The 17,872-nt window shown below is 51.1% G+C and overlaps 2 protein-coding genes across 3 annotated transcripts in view; both read right to left on the bottom strand.

The window, feature by feature from the left end:
• Nucleotides 1-8,137, bottom strand: part of SLC2A7 (solute carrier family 2 member 7) — a 24,891-nt gene extending 16,754 nt beyond the window's left edge. The window contains exons 1-4 of the mRNA XM_006145375.1: nt 8,087-8,137; nt 6,828-6,926; nt 3,621-3,781; nt 645-769 (exon numbers count right to left, since the gene is read on the bottom strand). Coding sequence (XP_006145437.1) covers nt 645-769; nt 3,621-3,781; nt 6,828-6,926; nt 8,087-8,137 — 436 coding nt within the window. The remainder of the gene's footprint in view (nt 1-644; nt 770-3,620; nt 3,782-6,827; nt 6,927-8,086) is intronic.
• A 5,583-nt stretch (nt 8,138-13,720) lies between these two features.
• SLC2A5 (solute carrier family 2 member 5) overlaps nt 13,721-17,872 on the bottom strand; it is a 31,727-nt gene continuing 27,575 nt past the window's right edge. For both annotated transcript variants that reach the window (XM_027770645.1, XM_027770646.1), the window contains 7 exons: nt 16,863-16,988; nt 16,577-16,764; nt 16,337-16,447; nt 15,624-15,725; nt 15,383-15,458; nt 14,590-14,717; nt 13,721-14,498 (listed from right to left, as the gene is read on the bottom strand). In XM_027770645.1, coding sequence (XP_027626446.1) covers nt 14,295-14,498; nt 14,590-14,717; nt 15,383-15,458; nt 15,624-15,725; nt 16,337-16,447; nt 16,577-16,764; nt 16,863-16,988 — 935 coding nt within the window. In that variant the 3' untranslated portion in view covers nt 13,721-14,294. The remainder of the gene's footprint in view (nt 14,499-14,589; nt 14,718-15,382; nt 15,459-15,623; nt 15,726-16,336; nt 16,448-16,576; nt 16,765-16,862; nt 16,989-17,872) is intronic.

Raw genomic sequence — 17,872 nt, 5'->3', positions numbered from 1 at the left:
ATGTACATGTGTACCCAAGATCCCGAGAGGAGAATGGAGGAGAAGGGATTGTGGCATAGCCATCCCCCCTGGGGGGTGATTTCTTGCTTTCTGTCTCTTTGTCTCTCTCTGTCTTTCTGGAAAACCTTTCCCCAAAAAAAGAAGAAGAAAATGGCTGGTAGGAAAACGGTCTTACATTCCAGGCAAGCTTACGTTAATGCACAGACTGGCTTTTTTTTTTTTTTTTTTTTAATAGCAGAAACCACTATATGTAGTTAAGAAACTAGCTCATCTGCTGACTGAGATCCCAAATTCTGTATCCTTTCAGCTTAAAGCCCCTTATCCTCAGTTTAACTGTACATCTTTCTTGAAAGATACCTTGCAAAACTGTATGGGTTATCTGCACTTCGAGATAAAAGCGTGTTATGAAAGAGCCTTGATAGAAGATTTTGTCAAATAATGGGACGAGACTCAAAAGCATGAGTTTTGCAAGGGCCCAGGAATGGAGATAGGAGGGTGCCCCCAAAGGGAGGAGCTGGTCTGGTGCTTTGTCCCCTCCTGCTTCCAGCCTTGGCCAGTGGTGGTGAGTGCGTGTGTCTCAGAGACCCTTCCCCAGCGGTGAGCCTGTGCTCTAGCCTAGGGCTTCGGTCATCATCCCCAGGTACCTGCACAGATTCCCAGCACCACTCGAGAAAAGATGATCAGTTCGAATGCCCTGGCCACTTTGCTGACTCCCATCAGGATGGCAGGAACAATGGCAAAGATGTTGTTGATCAGAAGAGTTCCCTTCCTGCAATGACAGCAGAGCCCGGAGAGCAGGGGACTCAGAGGTGGCAGAAACTCCTTTCCTCCAGGCTAGTCATTACGGAAATGCTGAGGATGTGCCTGAGAATGGGCTGCGAGATGGGGCTGTAGACTGAACTATGTCCCTCGTGTGTGGACACCCTTATTCCCCAGTGTGTTGGTATTAGAAGGTGGGGCCTTTGGGATGTGATTGGGTCATGGAGGGGCAAGACCTCATGATGGGACTAGTGACCTTCTAAGAAGAGATATGCATGATTTCTCTCTCTTTCTGCCCTGTGAAGACACGCTCCTAGCTGCAGGATGGTGTCTCTGGGTAGTGGGATTTATAGATAACTCTTGCTGTAGTTTGTTTTCTGACTTTCAAAGTTCAGATTACTTAAGGCTGTGTGCAAGCCAGGACGAGGCCCTTCCTCGGAACAGAATTAGCTAGTCACGTGATTTTAGACTCTTCAGCCTCCAGAACTTTGAGAAATAAATGTCATTATAAACCGGTACAATTTGATTACAGTAGTCTGAGCAGACTATGGCAGATGGGCAAGAACAGGCAAGCAAGGATGAATGGACAGAAGTTCCAGGAAGGAAGGCTTGGGGTCAGCAGGGGTCTGGACAGGGTAGGGGAGCTTCCTAATAGGTAATACCAAAAAACAGCAGAGTAGGAAAAGGGAAAGGGCTGCCTCAGGAGTTAGAAAGCTTCCCATCTCCAGTGGTATTCAAGCCACCCCGGTGATGGCTAAGCCAGATACTGATTGTCAGAATGTCGAACAGGGGCTTCCCATAACAGGTGGGATGCAGAGATGACTAAGATGGTCTCTAACATCTCTTCCAGGGCTGAGAAACCACGAGGAGGAGCCTGGAGAATAGTACTGCGTGGGCATCGCCCCGCGTGCCTTTTTGACTGTGCTCTAAGCCCCAACGCTAGCAGTTATCCACGGCTCCCTCGCGTCCTACCCCCATGTGTGGCATGAGGGTTGCCAAAGGAGAACAGCTGCAGTGGACCAGAGCGCTCCGTAGCTGTGAGCAGCTGCTGGCTGGCCCAGTGGCTCTCAACCTCTCTCCCTGCCTCCAGGAGCTGGTAGCTTCTCTCTCCCCTCACCCCTTCAAGTCTAGAGGGGAAGCTGTCAGCAGTCCCAGGACATTGTACAACCTTGGGATTTTCCCACACGCAGCCCCCACCCAGGACCTGATAGATGCAGGTGCCCTGAGCGGGTCAGCCAGGAGGTGGGGCTCTGATGCCACAGCAGGGCGTGGTGGGGTTTCTAGGAAGAAGATACCTTGGCTTAGCAGCATGGAAGACTCACACCCGAGAGCGGCCCACCAGAGCCGATGTGCTGACAGTGAAGCCATCCCCCAGCCCGAGGCTCAGTGAGAACAAACAGCACATTATCCCCCGTGCTCGCACCCCCACCCCACCCCCTGACCCTTCCGGATGGTCAGGAAGCCTGTGAGCCTCAGAGAAGCTCAGTCTGCATGCCCCGGACTCAGACTGCGTCCACAGATGAGGATGGTGCTGAAATGTCTGCAAGTTCCTCCCCCACCGAAGTTCTGTGGAGGTGGGGTTCAGACAAGGGAGCAGAGGCCAAGCCTGGGCTTCTAGAAAAGTCCAATCACTCTCGATCTAGCAGAGAATAGCACAGTCTGAATTGCAAAAAAGCCTGAATTATGACATAATTACAGTATGAAGATTTTCCAAAAAGTTCACGAAAGATGTATATCATGAAAAAGCAACATGTGGATTTCAAAATCCTCTGCGTCACATTTTAGGGACCAGCAGATGGCGTAATGCTTACGTCGCTGGACTCCCTAGATATGGTGGCTTAAAACTCAAACCAGGCATGTGTGTGTGCGTGCCCAAGATCCCAAGAGGAGAATGGAGGAGAAGGGATTGCAGCGTGACCATCCCCCCTGGAGGGTGATTTCTCCTTATAGCAAAAATCTCTTTCTATAAAAAAACTCACACTTTAAATCAATTTTTCCATAAACCTTTTGAAGGTTCTTGTACATTGAATGTTTTCTTCACTCAAGTATACAACGTAAGGCAAATTAATTATTAATCAAATGTTTATAAGAGGTTCTGCATTAATAAATAATTTTCAATCAGCAATATTTTGTTTTATGCATGAAGTCCAAGTTGCTAAGGTTTTTTAGGTAGTTTTTGTTAGAGGGCTTTCCACTCCCTCCTACAAACCATCCAACTTGGCACATCAAGTCCAACTGTAACTGTGGGCGTGACCAGATGGAATGCCCAGTGCCTCACCCTACGCCTTCTGGGAACCTTGACCTGTGCATCTTTCCGTATCTGCAGAGTCAGGCCTTTGCAGCACCTGGGCTTAGGCAGGAAGATTAGTGTGATCGTATGAGCCAAGTAAAGTACAAAGACCTAGCTCTCACTTCCAAACGAAACATGAGGGAGCAGCATGGCTCGTGGGGTGACTCAGTCTGACCCTAAACCTGTTGAGGCTGCAGCTGCTGGAACTTGGAGCCATGGTCACCTGACCCCTGAACAAAGTCCAATCAACCAGCATTTATTGAACACCGGCTAAACGTGCTTCTAGGGCACCCCTCCAAGAGCAGTCAAGAACTCTGACCTCGGAGACTGCGGCCTGGGTGTGGTGGGTGAGGGGAGGGAATGCCATTCCCATGCAACTTCCTCGGAAAGAAATCCCAGAGACATTCAGGAATGGCGCTGAGGTCAGGATGTCTATAGTGAAGTGAGGACTCGATTTCAGATCCCCTGATTTTCAGGATTACATCATCTCCCCACCATGTGCACCACTGCCTAGAAATGGTGTGGTTTGCTAACATGAGCTCTAAGTGAATGCCGCACAGCTTCCGTTTACCTGCCACACTTATCCACCAGCAGGCCAACAATCAACGACCCCAGCAAGCCTCCCAGAGGGAACATGGATACGGTGCAAGACCACAGGAGCAGCAGGGCCTTCTCATCCATGAATGTTCTGTGTCGCTCAAAGTAGGTTTCATTATAAAATGACTTCAAGACCTGGAAAACATTGCCACATCCACAGCCAAGAATATTGTACTACTCATGAGAAATTATGGCATTGAAGTGTTCTCAAGGCCCTTTGTCATACACGGGGGGATGTTTCTGCCAATACCCTTAGGACATAGCTGCACCTGTTGATTCTCTACTATCGCCTGAGAACAAAAAAATCTACTGTGTGATGGGCTGAGATGAGGAACCAGGCTGCACAAAAATAATTGTAAACATTACTTTTTAGATCAGCCGTAGTGACACAGAGTAGCGCAAAGCTCTGTGATGCTGACATAGTATGGGGAAGTCCCAGGTTTGTGTCCCAAGGCGTCCCTGTGCAAGCTAGGTGCACGTGCATGTGAAGGCCTGTTGGGAATGCATCTCTCTTTCTGTCTCTCTCATGGAAGAAATAATAAACTTGAAAAACAACACAAAGGCCAGCTCATGGTGTAGTGGTTAAGGCAGCTGGATCCCATGTGGCCAGCTGAGTGGCTGGGGTCCCAGACTGGTGTCATGAAAACCACGCCAAGTGTGAGTTTGTGCATGCCCAAAATCCCAAGGGGAGAAATGGAGGAAAAGAAATTGTGGCGTGACCATTCCCATGCTGAGGGGAAATGGAATGTGTTTTCTCACATGTCTTCTCTTTCTGGTGAGTGCGCACACCCTACAGCAAAATTAAAGCAAAAAATATAAAAATGAAAAAATCACCAAGAATCACTTTTAGAGACTTATTCTGAAATATTCTTACTATAGGGAATATTCTTACTAATTTTGTGAGTCTGAGCAAGTTATAGAACCTCTATAAACCTTAATTTCCTCCTCAATTATAGAAATAAAGTATATCTCATAGAAAATCTGTGAGCATTAAATGTGATGAAGTGATAGTACATTGCTTGACTCAGAAAAGATCTTCTATCAGGACCAGCAGATGGCATAATAGCTATGTCGCTGGACTCCCATGTAGTCAACTGCAGTTGGAGTCCCGGACCTGGGGGATGAAAACTCACGCCGGGTGCACGTACGTGTGTGACCAAGATCCTGAGAGGAGAATGGAGGAGAAGGGATTGCTGCATGGCCATCCTCCCAGGAGGGGTGATTTCTTGCTTTCTGTCTTTCTCTCTCTCTGTCTTTCTGGTGAGCACACGGGCCCTACAGCAAAAAACTTCTCCCCCAAAAAAAGAAAGAAAAGATGTTCCATTAATGGTGGCAATATAAGTATATTGATAGTATGTATATATGTAATATGTACACATACATACTGTAACATATGCATGTATACATGTTAATCCATGTACATAAGTATATTAATATATATAATACATGTATTTTAATATGTGCCCTGAGCAACTATTCCAATATCTCCTTATAAAACAGTAAAAAGCCAGGGGCCAGCAGATGGCGTAGTGGTTACCTTGCTGGACTCCCACATGGCTGATGAGTTTGAGTCCCAGACCCAGTGGTTTGAAATTCACACCAGGTGCATATGTGTGCACGCCCAAGATCCTGGGAGGAGAATGGAGAAGACATTTTGGTATGGCCATCCCACTGAGAGATCATTTTCTCTCTCATTGTCTCCATTTCTCTCTCTGTGGTGAGTGCACACATTCTAAGGCAAAAACCTCTCAAATAAATAAATAAATAAATAAAGCAAGCAGTAAAAGGCCAACAAGCCATAAATTAGTAATATTGTTTTCTTCTCTCTCTCCTTTTTTTTTTTTTTTTAACATGTCAATTCTCCAGAGACAGAGAAAGACAGAGAAACAGAGGGAAAGTGAGAAGGCACCTCCCATGGGGAATGGTCATGTTGCAACCCCTTCCCCTCCATCTCTCCCTCCGTTCAGGATTGTGGGCACATGTGTACATGTGACCAGAAAGGGACAGAGAGAGAGAGAAAGTGAGAAAGCAAGCCACCAAGCCCGGGACTCAAACCACAGTCGGCCATGCGGGAGTCCAGTGCCCTTAACCACCATGCTATCCGCCAGCCCAACAACGTTTTTTTTTTTTTTTTTTTTTTTTTTTTTTTAATTTGCTGTAGGGTATATGCACTTACCAGATTGAGAGACAGAGACAGAGAGAAAGTGAGGAAGCACTCCCCCAAAGGGTGAACGCTGCAGTTCCTTCTCCTCCCTTCTCCTCTCTGGATTTTGGGCATGTATGCACACATGCTTGGCATGTTTTTCAAGCCACTGGTCTGAGACTCAAGCCATGCAGTTGGCCATGTGGAATCCAGTGCCTTAGCCACCATGCCACCAGCTGGCCCTCCACACTTGATTTTAAAACCACAGCAGAACTCACATACCCAAACAGATGGCAGCTTTACCTGTTCCACCTGAGGTACTGGTCGTGTCCCTCTGCCTCTTCAGGGCTGTCCTCCCTGCAATTGTCCTGTCTGTCCCACGTCACTGGCATTCCCTCTCTGGGAAAGACATCCTCCGCAACAGTACAGACCGGACGTCCGCCTGCGAGCCCTCGTCTAAGACCCTCACGAAGCTCCCTTCTGGGGAACACCTTTCGAAAAGCTGCCTGTCCCCACACCTCAGCTTCATTCCACCAGTCTCTCTCCTCTTGTCCGGCTTTTGTCTTCAGCTCTGACCTCAGCTGAACTTGTCAAAGTCACCCGTCTCCACAGGGCAAAGCTGTGGTCAGTTCTCAGTCCTCATTGGCTCAGCAGCACCGGCCACCCTTCCCTCCCACTCATGTCTAGGCTTTGGGGACCCCGTAACTAGGCTCTCTCCCACCTTTCCCTTTTCTTTTTAGAAATCCCCCCACCCCACTTGACCACATTCTCTTTGCCACCCTGAGAAGGTGGCCTTCCCAGGGTGAGGGGAGTGAGACTGAGGCCCAGAGAGATTCCCCTCAGCAGGGAACGCAGGTCCTCTCAGCGTCCCAAGCCTGGGAAGGATGACATCCCTGCGGACACCTCCAGTCACCCCCTGTCTCCAAAGGAGTAAGGACTAGGGGAAAATGACCGTTTCTGAAAGTAAGAGGCAGCCCCGACAGGGGAAGATGGCAGCTGCCCCCATGGCCAGTCATGCCCCAGCCGCCCTGCACTCACCTTGTGTGGCGTGTTGACCACGGCGATGTTGTAGCCATACTGGAAGGCCGAGCCGAAGGCCGCGCTCAGTGTCGCCAGCACCAGCGCAGGCTGGAGCCGCTGTGGGAGGACAGGCCCAAGGTCAGGGGCCCCCACTTCCCTCCACCTCTGACCACAAGCAGGGATAGGGGAGCCCAGGCTGTGCCCAGGGAAGGGGAGGCAGTACTCCCTGCCTTTCCTGCCCTCCCCTCCACCAGGGCTCTGAGGGCTCTGGGAGCATGGAGGCTTCATGCCTGCTCCTGGGCATGCTTCCCTCCCTCCTTGAAAATGGGTTGGTTTTTTGAAGCTTCGGTTAGGATTTTTAGATATAAAAATCAGGCTCCCCTGTGAGCCTGGATAGGCCTTGGAGATGAAGAAGTATGAGTTGGGGGTTTTTTGGGGTTTTTCGGGCTAAGCACTGCCCTTGTGAGACTTATTTACTAGTGAAGGAAGGCCGAAAAAAAAAAAAGGCAAATATGATCATTCCAAACAGTGATTAGTGTGCTGTGAGGACAATAAAGCAGGTGAGTGAAAGAGAAACCGATGGGGACGGGGTTGGGGGGAGCCTGGGAGAGCCTCTCTGAGACGGTGCCCTCAGTGCCCTCGGAGCTGAGGCCTGAGGGATGGGGTGAGCCTCTGTGTGTATATGGAGGCAAGTGTGTTAGGATGGGGGAGCACCAGACGAGCCTTTGGGACAGAGCCCGGGGATGCCTGGTCCCATAGCAGGCTTTGGGGAACTGCAGGCAGCCTCTATCTCCTGGCCAGGGCAGCTCAAAGGGGAACTGGCCAGGGCCAGAGCCTGGGCGGGGGGGTTGTTAGAGCTGGGCAGATCCCACCGTTGCCTTCCAGGGCCAGGCCCTGGGCCACCCCCACTCCACAGAGTGTGCACCCTCACTCCCACCCACTCCTCCAGCACATGCAGTCCCAGCCAGACAGGGAGGGCAGGATTCAGGCACCTCCAGAGCCTTACTCACGGGCCCTTAAGCGGGGGGGGAGCAGAGTCGAGGGAGGGGGCCTCTCCAGCACTCTAGAGCCCGGCTCAGCACCACCACGCTGGGCATGGGCTGTGAGGTCTGGGCACGGCCGCCTCCCCACAGTGCTCTCCTGGAGCAGCTGACCCCCCAGGAAAGGCAGGGCATACTCTCTTTAGAAATGTTTCTAAAGCTTTCACCTCCTCCATGGGTCCCCAGAATGGTGGGAAGACAACAGGGACTTTGACAGTTTTTTAGACATGCACTTACCCCCTCCCTGGGTGGGGTGGGCAGAGGGAGCCCTGCCTCTTTGTTCTCCATCCTTTTTCGTGTGGGAGAACAGGTGCACGCTGCCTCCCACGTCACATGTGAGCTTTGCTGTGAGCCGGGCCGCCTGCGGGACCCACTTCTCTTCCCTGGGCTGGCCGGGCTTTATGACCCTTTTAACCTCTGGACCCTGCCGACTCTCCCCAGGAGCAAATTCTCCTTGGATGCATTGATAAGATATGCCTAGGGGGTTGCCAGTGTGCAAAGCATACACAGCATGAAATTCGTCTTTGCACCCATCAAGCTCTGAACTAGCAGCTTTCTGGTTGTGCCGAGGAGGGGGAAACATTGTCTGACATAGGTCTCTAGAAGAGAGTAGTTTGGGATCTGAGTCAGACTGTGTCCTGAGTCTAGGCTGCTTCTGCTGTGTTACTTCTCTACATGCCTCCTTGTTTTCATGTAGGCTAATGAAATACTTTTTTTCTTTTTCTATTAAGATTTTTTTTTTTTGCCATAGGGTATGTGCGCTCTCTAGAGAGATAGAGACAGAGAGAAAGACAAAGGGAGAAATCACTCAACAGGGTAATGGCTATGCCGCAGTCCCTTCTTCTCCATTCTCCTCTCAGGATTTTGTGCATGCATGCGCACATACCTGTCACGTTTTTCAAGCTGCTGGGTCCAGGACTTGACCCACGGAGTTAACCATGTGGTATCCAGTGCTTTAACCACCACGCCATCTGCTGGCCAGAAATACTTGTGAAGAAATGGAATTTTGCCCAGCCGTGGTGGTGCAGTAGTATCATACTAGGGCACAATGCAGAAGCCATAGGCGAGACCAGGGTTTGAGCCTCATGGAAGACTGGGACCTGGTTCTTGGGTTAATCTGTACATGCCAGGCACAAGCACACACGTGTATGCCCATGACCCAGGCAGGCAGGGAAGGCTGGAGTTGGGGGATCACGGCATAAGACCCTGTTGAGAATACTTTCTCTCTGTCTCGCGTGAAATAAATAAGATTTCTCCCAAAATGCAATTTTATTATTCCTGACTACACTAAATAGTATTAAATCAGTTAGTAAAATACTGAACAAAGGTGCGTACTTCAGAATCATCTCTATTTGCATAGAAAAGTAGAGAATGGCCAGGTAAATTATAGGTCAGCTAATTGGAATACCAGGCTACCGTTTCAAAGGATAGTTATGAAAACCATGTAGGAATGTGGAAACAGTAACTTTAAAAAAATAATTTTGCATTTATTTACTTTTATTTTTGATTATTATTATTATTTTTAAATTTGCTGTAGGGCACATGCACTCACCAGAGACAATCCGTGAGAGATAAAGTGAGAAAGCCACCGGGTGTGGGACTTGAACTGCAGTCACCCATGTGGGAGTCCAGCATCTTAACCACCAGGTCACTTGCTGGCTACATGTTTTTTATTACTGTGAGTTTATGTGAAGTGACCAAAGCTTCTGACTAAACACTCGCTTACCTTTAGACAGTAGCACAAGGGACATCCCAGGAATGAGGGAATGGAGGTCCCAGTGTCTCCCCAGTCTGCCATGACTGGTTAGCTTTCCTTTCCCGTGCTCCTTGTTCCCTCTGAAGCCTCGCTCGCAAGGTTGTACTTCTTTTCTTTTCTTTTTTTTCTTTTTAACTTTTTTTATTTTTGAGAGAGATTTTTGTTACAGGGCGTGTATACTTGCCAGAGAAACAGAAAGCAAGAAATCACCCCCTGGGGGGTTGTCCGCGCTGCGATCACTTCTCCTTCATTCTCCTCTTGGGATTTTGGGCACACCTGCACATGCACCCTGCGTGAGATTTAAGTCGCAGGGTCCGGGACGCGAACTGCAGTTGACTATGTGGGAGTCCAGCGACCTAACCATTACGGCATCTGCTGGTCCCGTAGGGCTGTACTTCTAAGTCTGCCTGAGGCGTCCTAGGCCTTCTACATATTCTGCCTTATTCTTTCAACCTCTTCCCATTGCCTGGCAATAAAGCTATTTCCATACTTTAGGGTATTTGGGTGTTGTGGCAGCACCCCATTACCCAGGACCAAAATCTCTGGTCACTGGGGACAGCAGGTGGCATAGTGGGTGCTAGACTCCCATGTGGCTGACCGTAGTTCGAGTCCTGGACCTGAAAGCTAGAAACTCATGCTGGGCACATGTGTGTGTGTGTCCAAAATCCTGAGAGGAGAATGGAGGAGAAGGGGTTGCAGTATGGCCATCTCCCCTGGGGGTGGGATATATATGCATGTTACATACATGTTATGTAAGTAATAAAACATACTTGAATGGGAATAATGAGAAAAGAAGGGATGCGATAACACTAAATGGAGGTTGCAATCTTTGTCCTAACAGTGTTACGCTTCTGCCCTCACTTCCCTCAAATAGCCTTCTCTGAGGTCAAGAGTCACCAAACCGCTGGACACTGCCTTCCAGGTCCCAGAAAATGACACGGCCCGTAGACCGTTCTTCCTCGCCAGCCCCTCTGCCCCTTAGATGGTGTTGAATATCTGACCCAGCCTCACGCCCTTTCAGTCCCCACACCCAGGACACGCCTACAAAAACTTGGAGGGTTTCAGCCTCTTCTCCGACCCCTTGGAAAAGATCTGCTCGCCTTGCTCCCACTTTGGCTCTCTCAGGCTCTCTCCCTGGCAGCTGAAAGGATTCTCCAAACTGCAAATCAGGTCAGGACAGCCTCTGGTTCAAGTCACATTCAGAACCTAATCCAGGCTCTCGTGGTGGCCTGCTAAGTGTCGAGACAGCACCTCCGTGCTCTCTCACACCTTCCTTCTGCTCTAGCTCCACTGGCCTCCTGTCATTCCCTGAAGAACGGTCGACATCCCCCACCTCAAGGCATTTGTATCTGCTGTCCCCTTGACCAGGTGAATGAAGGCTTCCCTCTCATTTGCTGCTTCCCTTGAAAAGCAGTAGCTCCTCCACCTGTCACCCTTCTGCTAATCTATTGTTCCTCCCCCCACCCCCATTTAAAATTGTGCACTCTCTGGAGAGAGACTGAGAGACAGAGAGAGGAGAAAGCCCCCTCCCATGGGGAATGGTCACATGCAATCCGTTCTCTTCTCTCTGTCCCTCCTTTGGGCATGCACGCCCATGCACCTGGCATGTTTCTCAAGCTGCCTGGTTCAGGACTCGAATCACATAGTCAGCCACATGGGATCTGACTGCTTTACCCACCAGGCCATGGAGCTGGCCCATTAATCTGTTGTTCTTTATTATACCTCTCACCGCTTGGTAATATTCGCTGTTGTAGCCCCAGGGCCTGGAACAGAGCCTGGCACATAGTAGGTGCTAACAACTATGTCGTTTCCCCAGAAAATATAGCCTTGCTCTCCAGAGTTCAGAGTCACAGGGCTAAATTCTCTTAGTTATCTTTTGCATGTCCCATGAGTGCTTCCATCTCAACATGTCTAAAAACTACATAATCTTCTCCCCAACCTCCCATCTAGTTCCCTAAACCATTCACCAAGGCTCCTATTAGAAAGCTGGTGGAGACAGGATACCAGGCTCCCCCACGCTGATGGCTGAGCGTTTCCTCCGATCTGGTCCCGACCACTGCTGGCTTTGCTGGGCCATCATTTCTTACTCACTGGACGACCTACCTGAGTCTCAGCCCCACGTTACTTGCGTTACTCCTGAAACATGGAGACCATGTGGGGTCATCTCGATGGTCAAGGTTCCTCTCAGCCGAGCTCAGAAGGACCCCTGGGATCTAGGAGAACCGGCCATACCTTCCTGGCTTTGCTTTCAGACCAAACTACTTAGAGTTCCCCTGAACTCTCTGTGCTGAAATGCCTGTGTCTTTTCCTTTTTCTTTTTTGCTGAGGATGTGTATGCTTGCCTGAGAGAGACAGAGAGCAGGAGAGAGAGAGAGCACTCCCCGGGGGGAAGGTCAGGTCACAATCCCTTCTCCTCCATTTTTCTCTCCTGTAGGGATTTGGAACATGCACATGTGCCCAGCATATCTAAGCTGCTGGGGCTGGGTTACGAACCACGCAGTAGGCTCTATAGGATCCTGCTCCTGCACCAGGCCATGGGGCCAGCCCTGGAATGGCCATTCTTTATCTCCCTACTGCATCTTCTCCAGCTGGGGAACTCCTACTTGTCTTTCCCACGTCCTCACCTCCTCCTGTACTCCCATGCCTCTCTCCTCTCCTCTGACTTTACTACCCAGTATATGTGCGTATCTAGAAATATTTTTTGTGTTAAGCTGTGTTGAGCTGCAGGAGCTCAGCCCACAGGGCTCCTTCTCGACTTCCTCGCCTGTTTACCTGTAGTCTCCCACTGCAACTGTGATGGCTCCACCATGTGACATTCATTTACGTAACCGTTCAATCCTGCTGTACATGAATGGCGGCCTCTCATTGTATTTGACTTGTGGGTTTATTTATCCTCAAGACTATCGCTCAATCCCAAGCACTTAAAAATAGCCAAGGCTCAGTGGTTAAGGTGCTAGACTTCCACATGGCTGACCACGGCTTTAGTCCTGGCCCTCGCAGCTTGAAACATTCCAGGCATGTGTATGGGTGTGCTCCAAATTCCAAAGAATGGAGGACAAGGGATTGTGATGTGGCCATCCCTCTTAGGGGGTGATTTCTCACTTTTCCTCTCATTGTCTCTGTCTCTCCAGTGAGCATATGTGCCTTATGGCAAAAACCTAAACAAACCAAAGCACTGAGTGTAATGGGGACTGGGCAGTGGTGTGGCAGTAACAACACTGTGTGAGGCTAACCTGTATGGGAAGGTTCTTGGTTTGTGTCCAGACAGCTCCTTGAACACACCAGGTGTGTGAGTGCCCATTATCTGGGGCTGGCTGAGGTGGGGGATGGATTGTGGCATGAAGATCCCATTGGGGATGCTTGTCTCTCTGTCCTGTCTTCCTCTCCTTCTTTCTTGTTCGTGAAAGAATGCTATGGGGCTGACCCTGGACTTAACCCTTCACACACGTGCTCCTATCCCAACACACACGCATACTCTCTCTCACATGTGCCCCTTTATTCTTGTCTTCAAGAAAAGCTTCCAGCTCTGCCACGTTTGTGTGCAGTTGCACCTCCAGGAGCCCTCAATATTCCCTATGCACCTGAAGATATGCAGTCTTTCCTAGTCTTAAGTTTAAAAACTCACAATGTTGCTCCCATCCCTTCTCTCACTTTGCCCCTTCTTTCTTTTTTTCTTTTTTTGGAGAGGTTTTTATTTGCTATTGGGCACGTGTCTTTCACCAGAAAGACAGAGAGACAGAAAGACAGAAAGCAAGAAATCACCCACCCCCTTCTCCTCCATTCTCCTCTCGGGATCTTGGGCACGTATGCACACGCGCCTGGCGTGAGTTTAAGCCACCAGGTCCAGGACTCGAACCACGGTCGACTACATGGGAGTCCAGTGACATAGCCATTACGCTAACTGCTGGTCCCACTTTGCCCCTTCTTTCAACAGGTACCTTCTGATGCTTCCTTCATACCAGGCCCTGTGCTCAGCATCAGGGAATCCCAGATAAATCAATCTGCCCAGGTCCCTGTCCTCCAGGAGCCGACACCAGTGCAATCAAACTGCTGGGAAAGCAGGGAACTCCCCTCCTGCCTCCCACCTGCTCACAGAAAAGGAGCACATCTTGGTGAAAAGTGATCAGATTTATTTTATTGCACATAGAAGCAATTCCATTTTCCACTAACAATATAATATAGGACAATAATTCTGACTCAGTGTCTCCACGGGGTTTCCCAGCCTTCTGGGTGTTGTTATTTCCAGTATCACACTTTCCAGGACAGGTGTTTCTAGAGAAGAATCTTTGATAAGAGGATGAGTTTGGCTCTAAACAATGCTTCCAGAAGACCCATGGGGGGGCACAAAGAAGAGTTGGTTTCTCCGGAAAAATTTGATCCCTTCCATCTCGCCACCATAAAAGCTGTGTTACCAGGAGCTCCAGGATGGCTTCCCCAGCCAGGGTGAGGAACGGCTGTTTGCCTGTCTCGGGGTTGATGACAGGCCATCTGGAGAGAGACAGCCTGGCTTTCAGAGCAGCATGGATCCCTTCGGACTGTCCCTACTGGGTGCGGAGGCTGGAGATGAGGCTTGCATTCCACGCCAGGCTTGTCTCATTTTTGGAAATTCACCAACAAGTAAAAGTCAGGAGAAAAGGCTAGAGGGGGAGGCCCCACGCAGACCTGCTAAACTGGCTGCCTTCCCCTAAGTTACTGTTCCGAAACGGCAGGTGGGATATCTTTCAGTTCCTCCTTCTCTGGGTAGACTTCTGACACCTTGTTCATCTTGGTGAAAATCTGATTGATCTCCATGAAAGTCTTGCCCTTGGTCTCGGGGACAATCAGGAAGATGTAGACAGTGGTGAGAAGACATATCACAGCGAAAATGATGAAGCTGTAGGCGCCAAGTCCAGCCTAGGAGGGAGAGGGCAGGTGAGGCTGTGTGCCAAGGGGTATGCTTTGCTGTGGAGGGTTTTGTGAATGTGGGGCCCTGGGTCGCACTCACTTGAATGAATGGGAAGATCAAGCCCACGGTGAAGTTGGAGAGCCAGTGGACGCTGCCCCCCACCATGAAGGCGGCCGGCCGAGAGGACTGCAGGAAGATCTCTGTGATGAGCAGCGCAGGGATGGGACCTTGGGAGAGAAGGAGGGCGGTGTCTTCCTGGAGGGCAGCGAGCCCACAAAAGACCTTTGACATGCAGGTGCTCTGGGCGGCTGGCCCAGGGGCAGCGGTGTGAGGAGGCAATGGCAGCTTACAAGGACGCCTGGCCACAGACAACATCCTGTGATGTCCCAACGAGTGCCAGGACCACCTATAAGGCTCACGCTGCTGACTGCATGTTTTAGCCTACATTTTCCTTAATTTTTTTTTTTTTTTAATTTGCCATACCGTGCATGCAATTACAGGAAACAGAAAGAGCGAGCAAGTGAGAAAGCACCTCCCAGGGGAATGACTATGCCACAATCCCTTCTCCATTCTCCTCTTGGGATTTTAGGCATGCACACACACAACCACCCAGCATGTTTTTCAAGCTGCCGGTCAAGGACTCAAACCATATAGTTGGCCATGTGGGATCCTGCCCCCTTAGCCACCCTCTGCCTGGTTGCCCCCCTGCACTTCCTTTTTTCACTCCGATTATGCTCCACTCAATCCCTCTGCAATAGGAAGGAGAGAAGCCATTTCAGGGCTGTATTTAGCCCTCCCTGGAACTTCTCTAAGGAGCTCAAGCCAAAAGTTCCTGGAGCTGAGGATGCAGGAGAGCAACAGTGAAACCACGGAACCCGTTCTGGGTACGTACTGGGCCCAAGGGCATGTCCTGTGACATAGGCGATGACGCAGACGATGCTGATGTAAGGCACCCAGGAGGCCGCACTCTGTGGGGAGGAAACAGTTGGTCCACACCAGGCAAGGCGAGGCAATGGCAGGCCGGGGCGGGGACCTTGGGACCCTCAGGAAGCTCAGTCTCAGAGAAGCACCGCCTCCTTCCCAGGCGGGCCTCCTTCCCAGGCAGGCTGGCATGGCTCTGTGCCCATCCTCACCTGCAACACGAGTGTAGCCGTCAGCACACAGCAGGCTGTGAGGCAGATGCAGAAGCCCAGGAGGATCAGGATCCTTCTGCCTAAGAGCTCCACCACGAACAGCTGGAGAGACGCGGAGGAGGGGAAGGCTCAGGAGCCTAGCGCACCCTGCACGGAGCTGTGGTCGCGGGGAGCCCTGGCCCACCCTCATACCTGCTTCTTATGGGGCGCTCTGTGTCCCCCATGTGTGTGCCCCACTGTGTCTCGAGTGACTAGCTGTGTCACTGTCACTCTGGGGCCTAAATCCTACAGCTATAAATTTTATGATTTCTACAGGGCTGGAAGCCAGAAATCTGGATAGTCTGAAGAGACTGCCCAAGGCGGCCTCCCAGCGGCAGCACAACCTCACACAGTGCCGCCCCGCATCGAGCCGTCCAGCAGGGGGCGCTGGCGGGACTCTGTGCTGCGGGGCAGGGACCTCCTTCCTCACTCCTGACACAGGTAGCAGGGCCCTTGCACAGCCCAGCAGCCTCAACTGCAAGATGCAGGAGAGCCACCTCACGTGGTGGGAGCTTCTGGATTGGGGGCTGGGCTTCCACCTTTAGGGGACCATCGCCATAGGAGACCAGTGCCCTCTCAGGAGAGCTCAGAGGCTGGGCTACGGTGCCCGAGGGCTGGCTCTTTTCCCACACAGGACCTCATTCTCACTTTGTCCCCCGTTCCGGGACACTCACGGCACAGAATGTCATCACCACGTTGACGGCCCCCGTGCCGGCCGTCACGTACTGGACGTCAGAGCTCTTCACGCCAGCTTTGATGTAGATCTGGTCTGCATAGTAGTAGATCTGGAAAGCAGGGCAGAGGCTGGGAGGGGCCCTGGGCCAGAGTGGCCCACGATAGCCAGGTCCCCAGGCTGTGCCAAGGTCACCAGTGCCCAGACCACCTTCTGCCCAGAGCCCACCGGGCACCCTTACCGCGTTCACTCCAGACAGCTGCTGGCCACCCATGAGGATGATGATGGAGATGAGCTGCCAGCGCAGGGACCTCATTTTGAACAGCTTTATCACCGAGATGAAGCCCTGGGCCCTCTCGGCCTCGTCCTCCTGCCGGATCTCCTCTATCTCACCGTCCACGTCATCCCAGCCACGCAGCCTCTTCAGAGCTGAGGGAGGGCAGAGCAGAGGGACCGAAGGACAGAAGGTGGTAGGACGGGAGCCACCGAGCGGAGCCTGGAGGCCCCACCTCTGGGGACCCATGTACCTTTTCTGGCAGCTGCTTCATCCTTCTTCTGAATCAGCAGGTACCTGGGGCTCTCAGGAAAGAAGGGCAGGAGGATGAGCTGCAGCGCTGCAGGGACCCCGGTGAGCCCCAGGAGGATCGGCCAGCCTGCAGGGAAGGCGGCGTGATGACACGAGAGGCCTCCCGTGCCCACCCCGGCCAAGCACCGCTCCGACCCACCGCTGAGTTAGAACACAGGCTCCATGAGGGCAAAGCTGTGTTCCTCTCTCCCCTGCACACCCAGCACATAGCCGGTGCCTCACGAACAGCAGACACTCAGTAAATACTCAGGAATGGCTACGTGGTGATAACCACTGCACACCTCCCAGATGGCCAAATGAGTCTGACAATACCAAGTGCTGGTGAGAACGTGGGCAAGAGAGAAGCCTCCACAGGCTGTGTGGGCACCCGCTGTCCTGTAGAGGGCAGTGTGCTAGCAGCTAGCGAAGCAGGGCACTCTCAGACCCAGCCAGCTGGCTGCTCCCAAGTATGTGCCCAGAGGAGTGTGTGTCCCAGGCTAGGAGGGCATGTGAATAGTAACGGCCAGAACAGCAGTGATTACCAAAAAGGAAAAAAAAAGAAAAAGAAAGAGAGAAAAGAAAAAGGAATGAAAACCGAGGTGAGCTGTAGTGCCGCAGTCCAATGCTGGAGTCACACAGCACGGCCCCTGGTTCATGTCCTGAGGCTTCCCTTTACACGCCAGGAATGTGTGCCCATGATCCCAGCTGGCCAAGTCTGGGGGTGGGACACAACACGAAGACCCTGTTGGGGGCATCTGTTTCTCTTTCTCTTTCTCTCTCATGGAAGAAGGTCATAAATGAACTTAAAAAGAAATGAAACCGGAAATAACACGAATGTCCAGCACACTCCATGAAGAGGGGACATAGGTCGTGAATGAAGGTTTATAAAATGGAATTCGATGCTGCAGTGACAACGAAGGAAGACACAACATGGACACCTCTCACACGTGACACTGGCTGCAATAATCTACA

Source organism: Tupaia chinensis, unplaced genomic scaffold (genome assembly GCF_000334495.1).
Source record: "Tupaia chinensis unplaced genomic scaffold, TupChi_1.0 Scaffold000146_1, whole genome shotgun sequence".
NCBI classification, from domain to species: domain Eukaryota; kingdom Metazoa; phylum Chordata; class Mammalia; order Scandentia; family Tupaiidae; genus Tupaia; species Tupaia belangeri.
The sequence above is the reverse complement of the archived record's forward strand: the minus strand, read 5'-3'. Positions and strand labels throughout refer to the sequence as shown.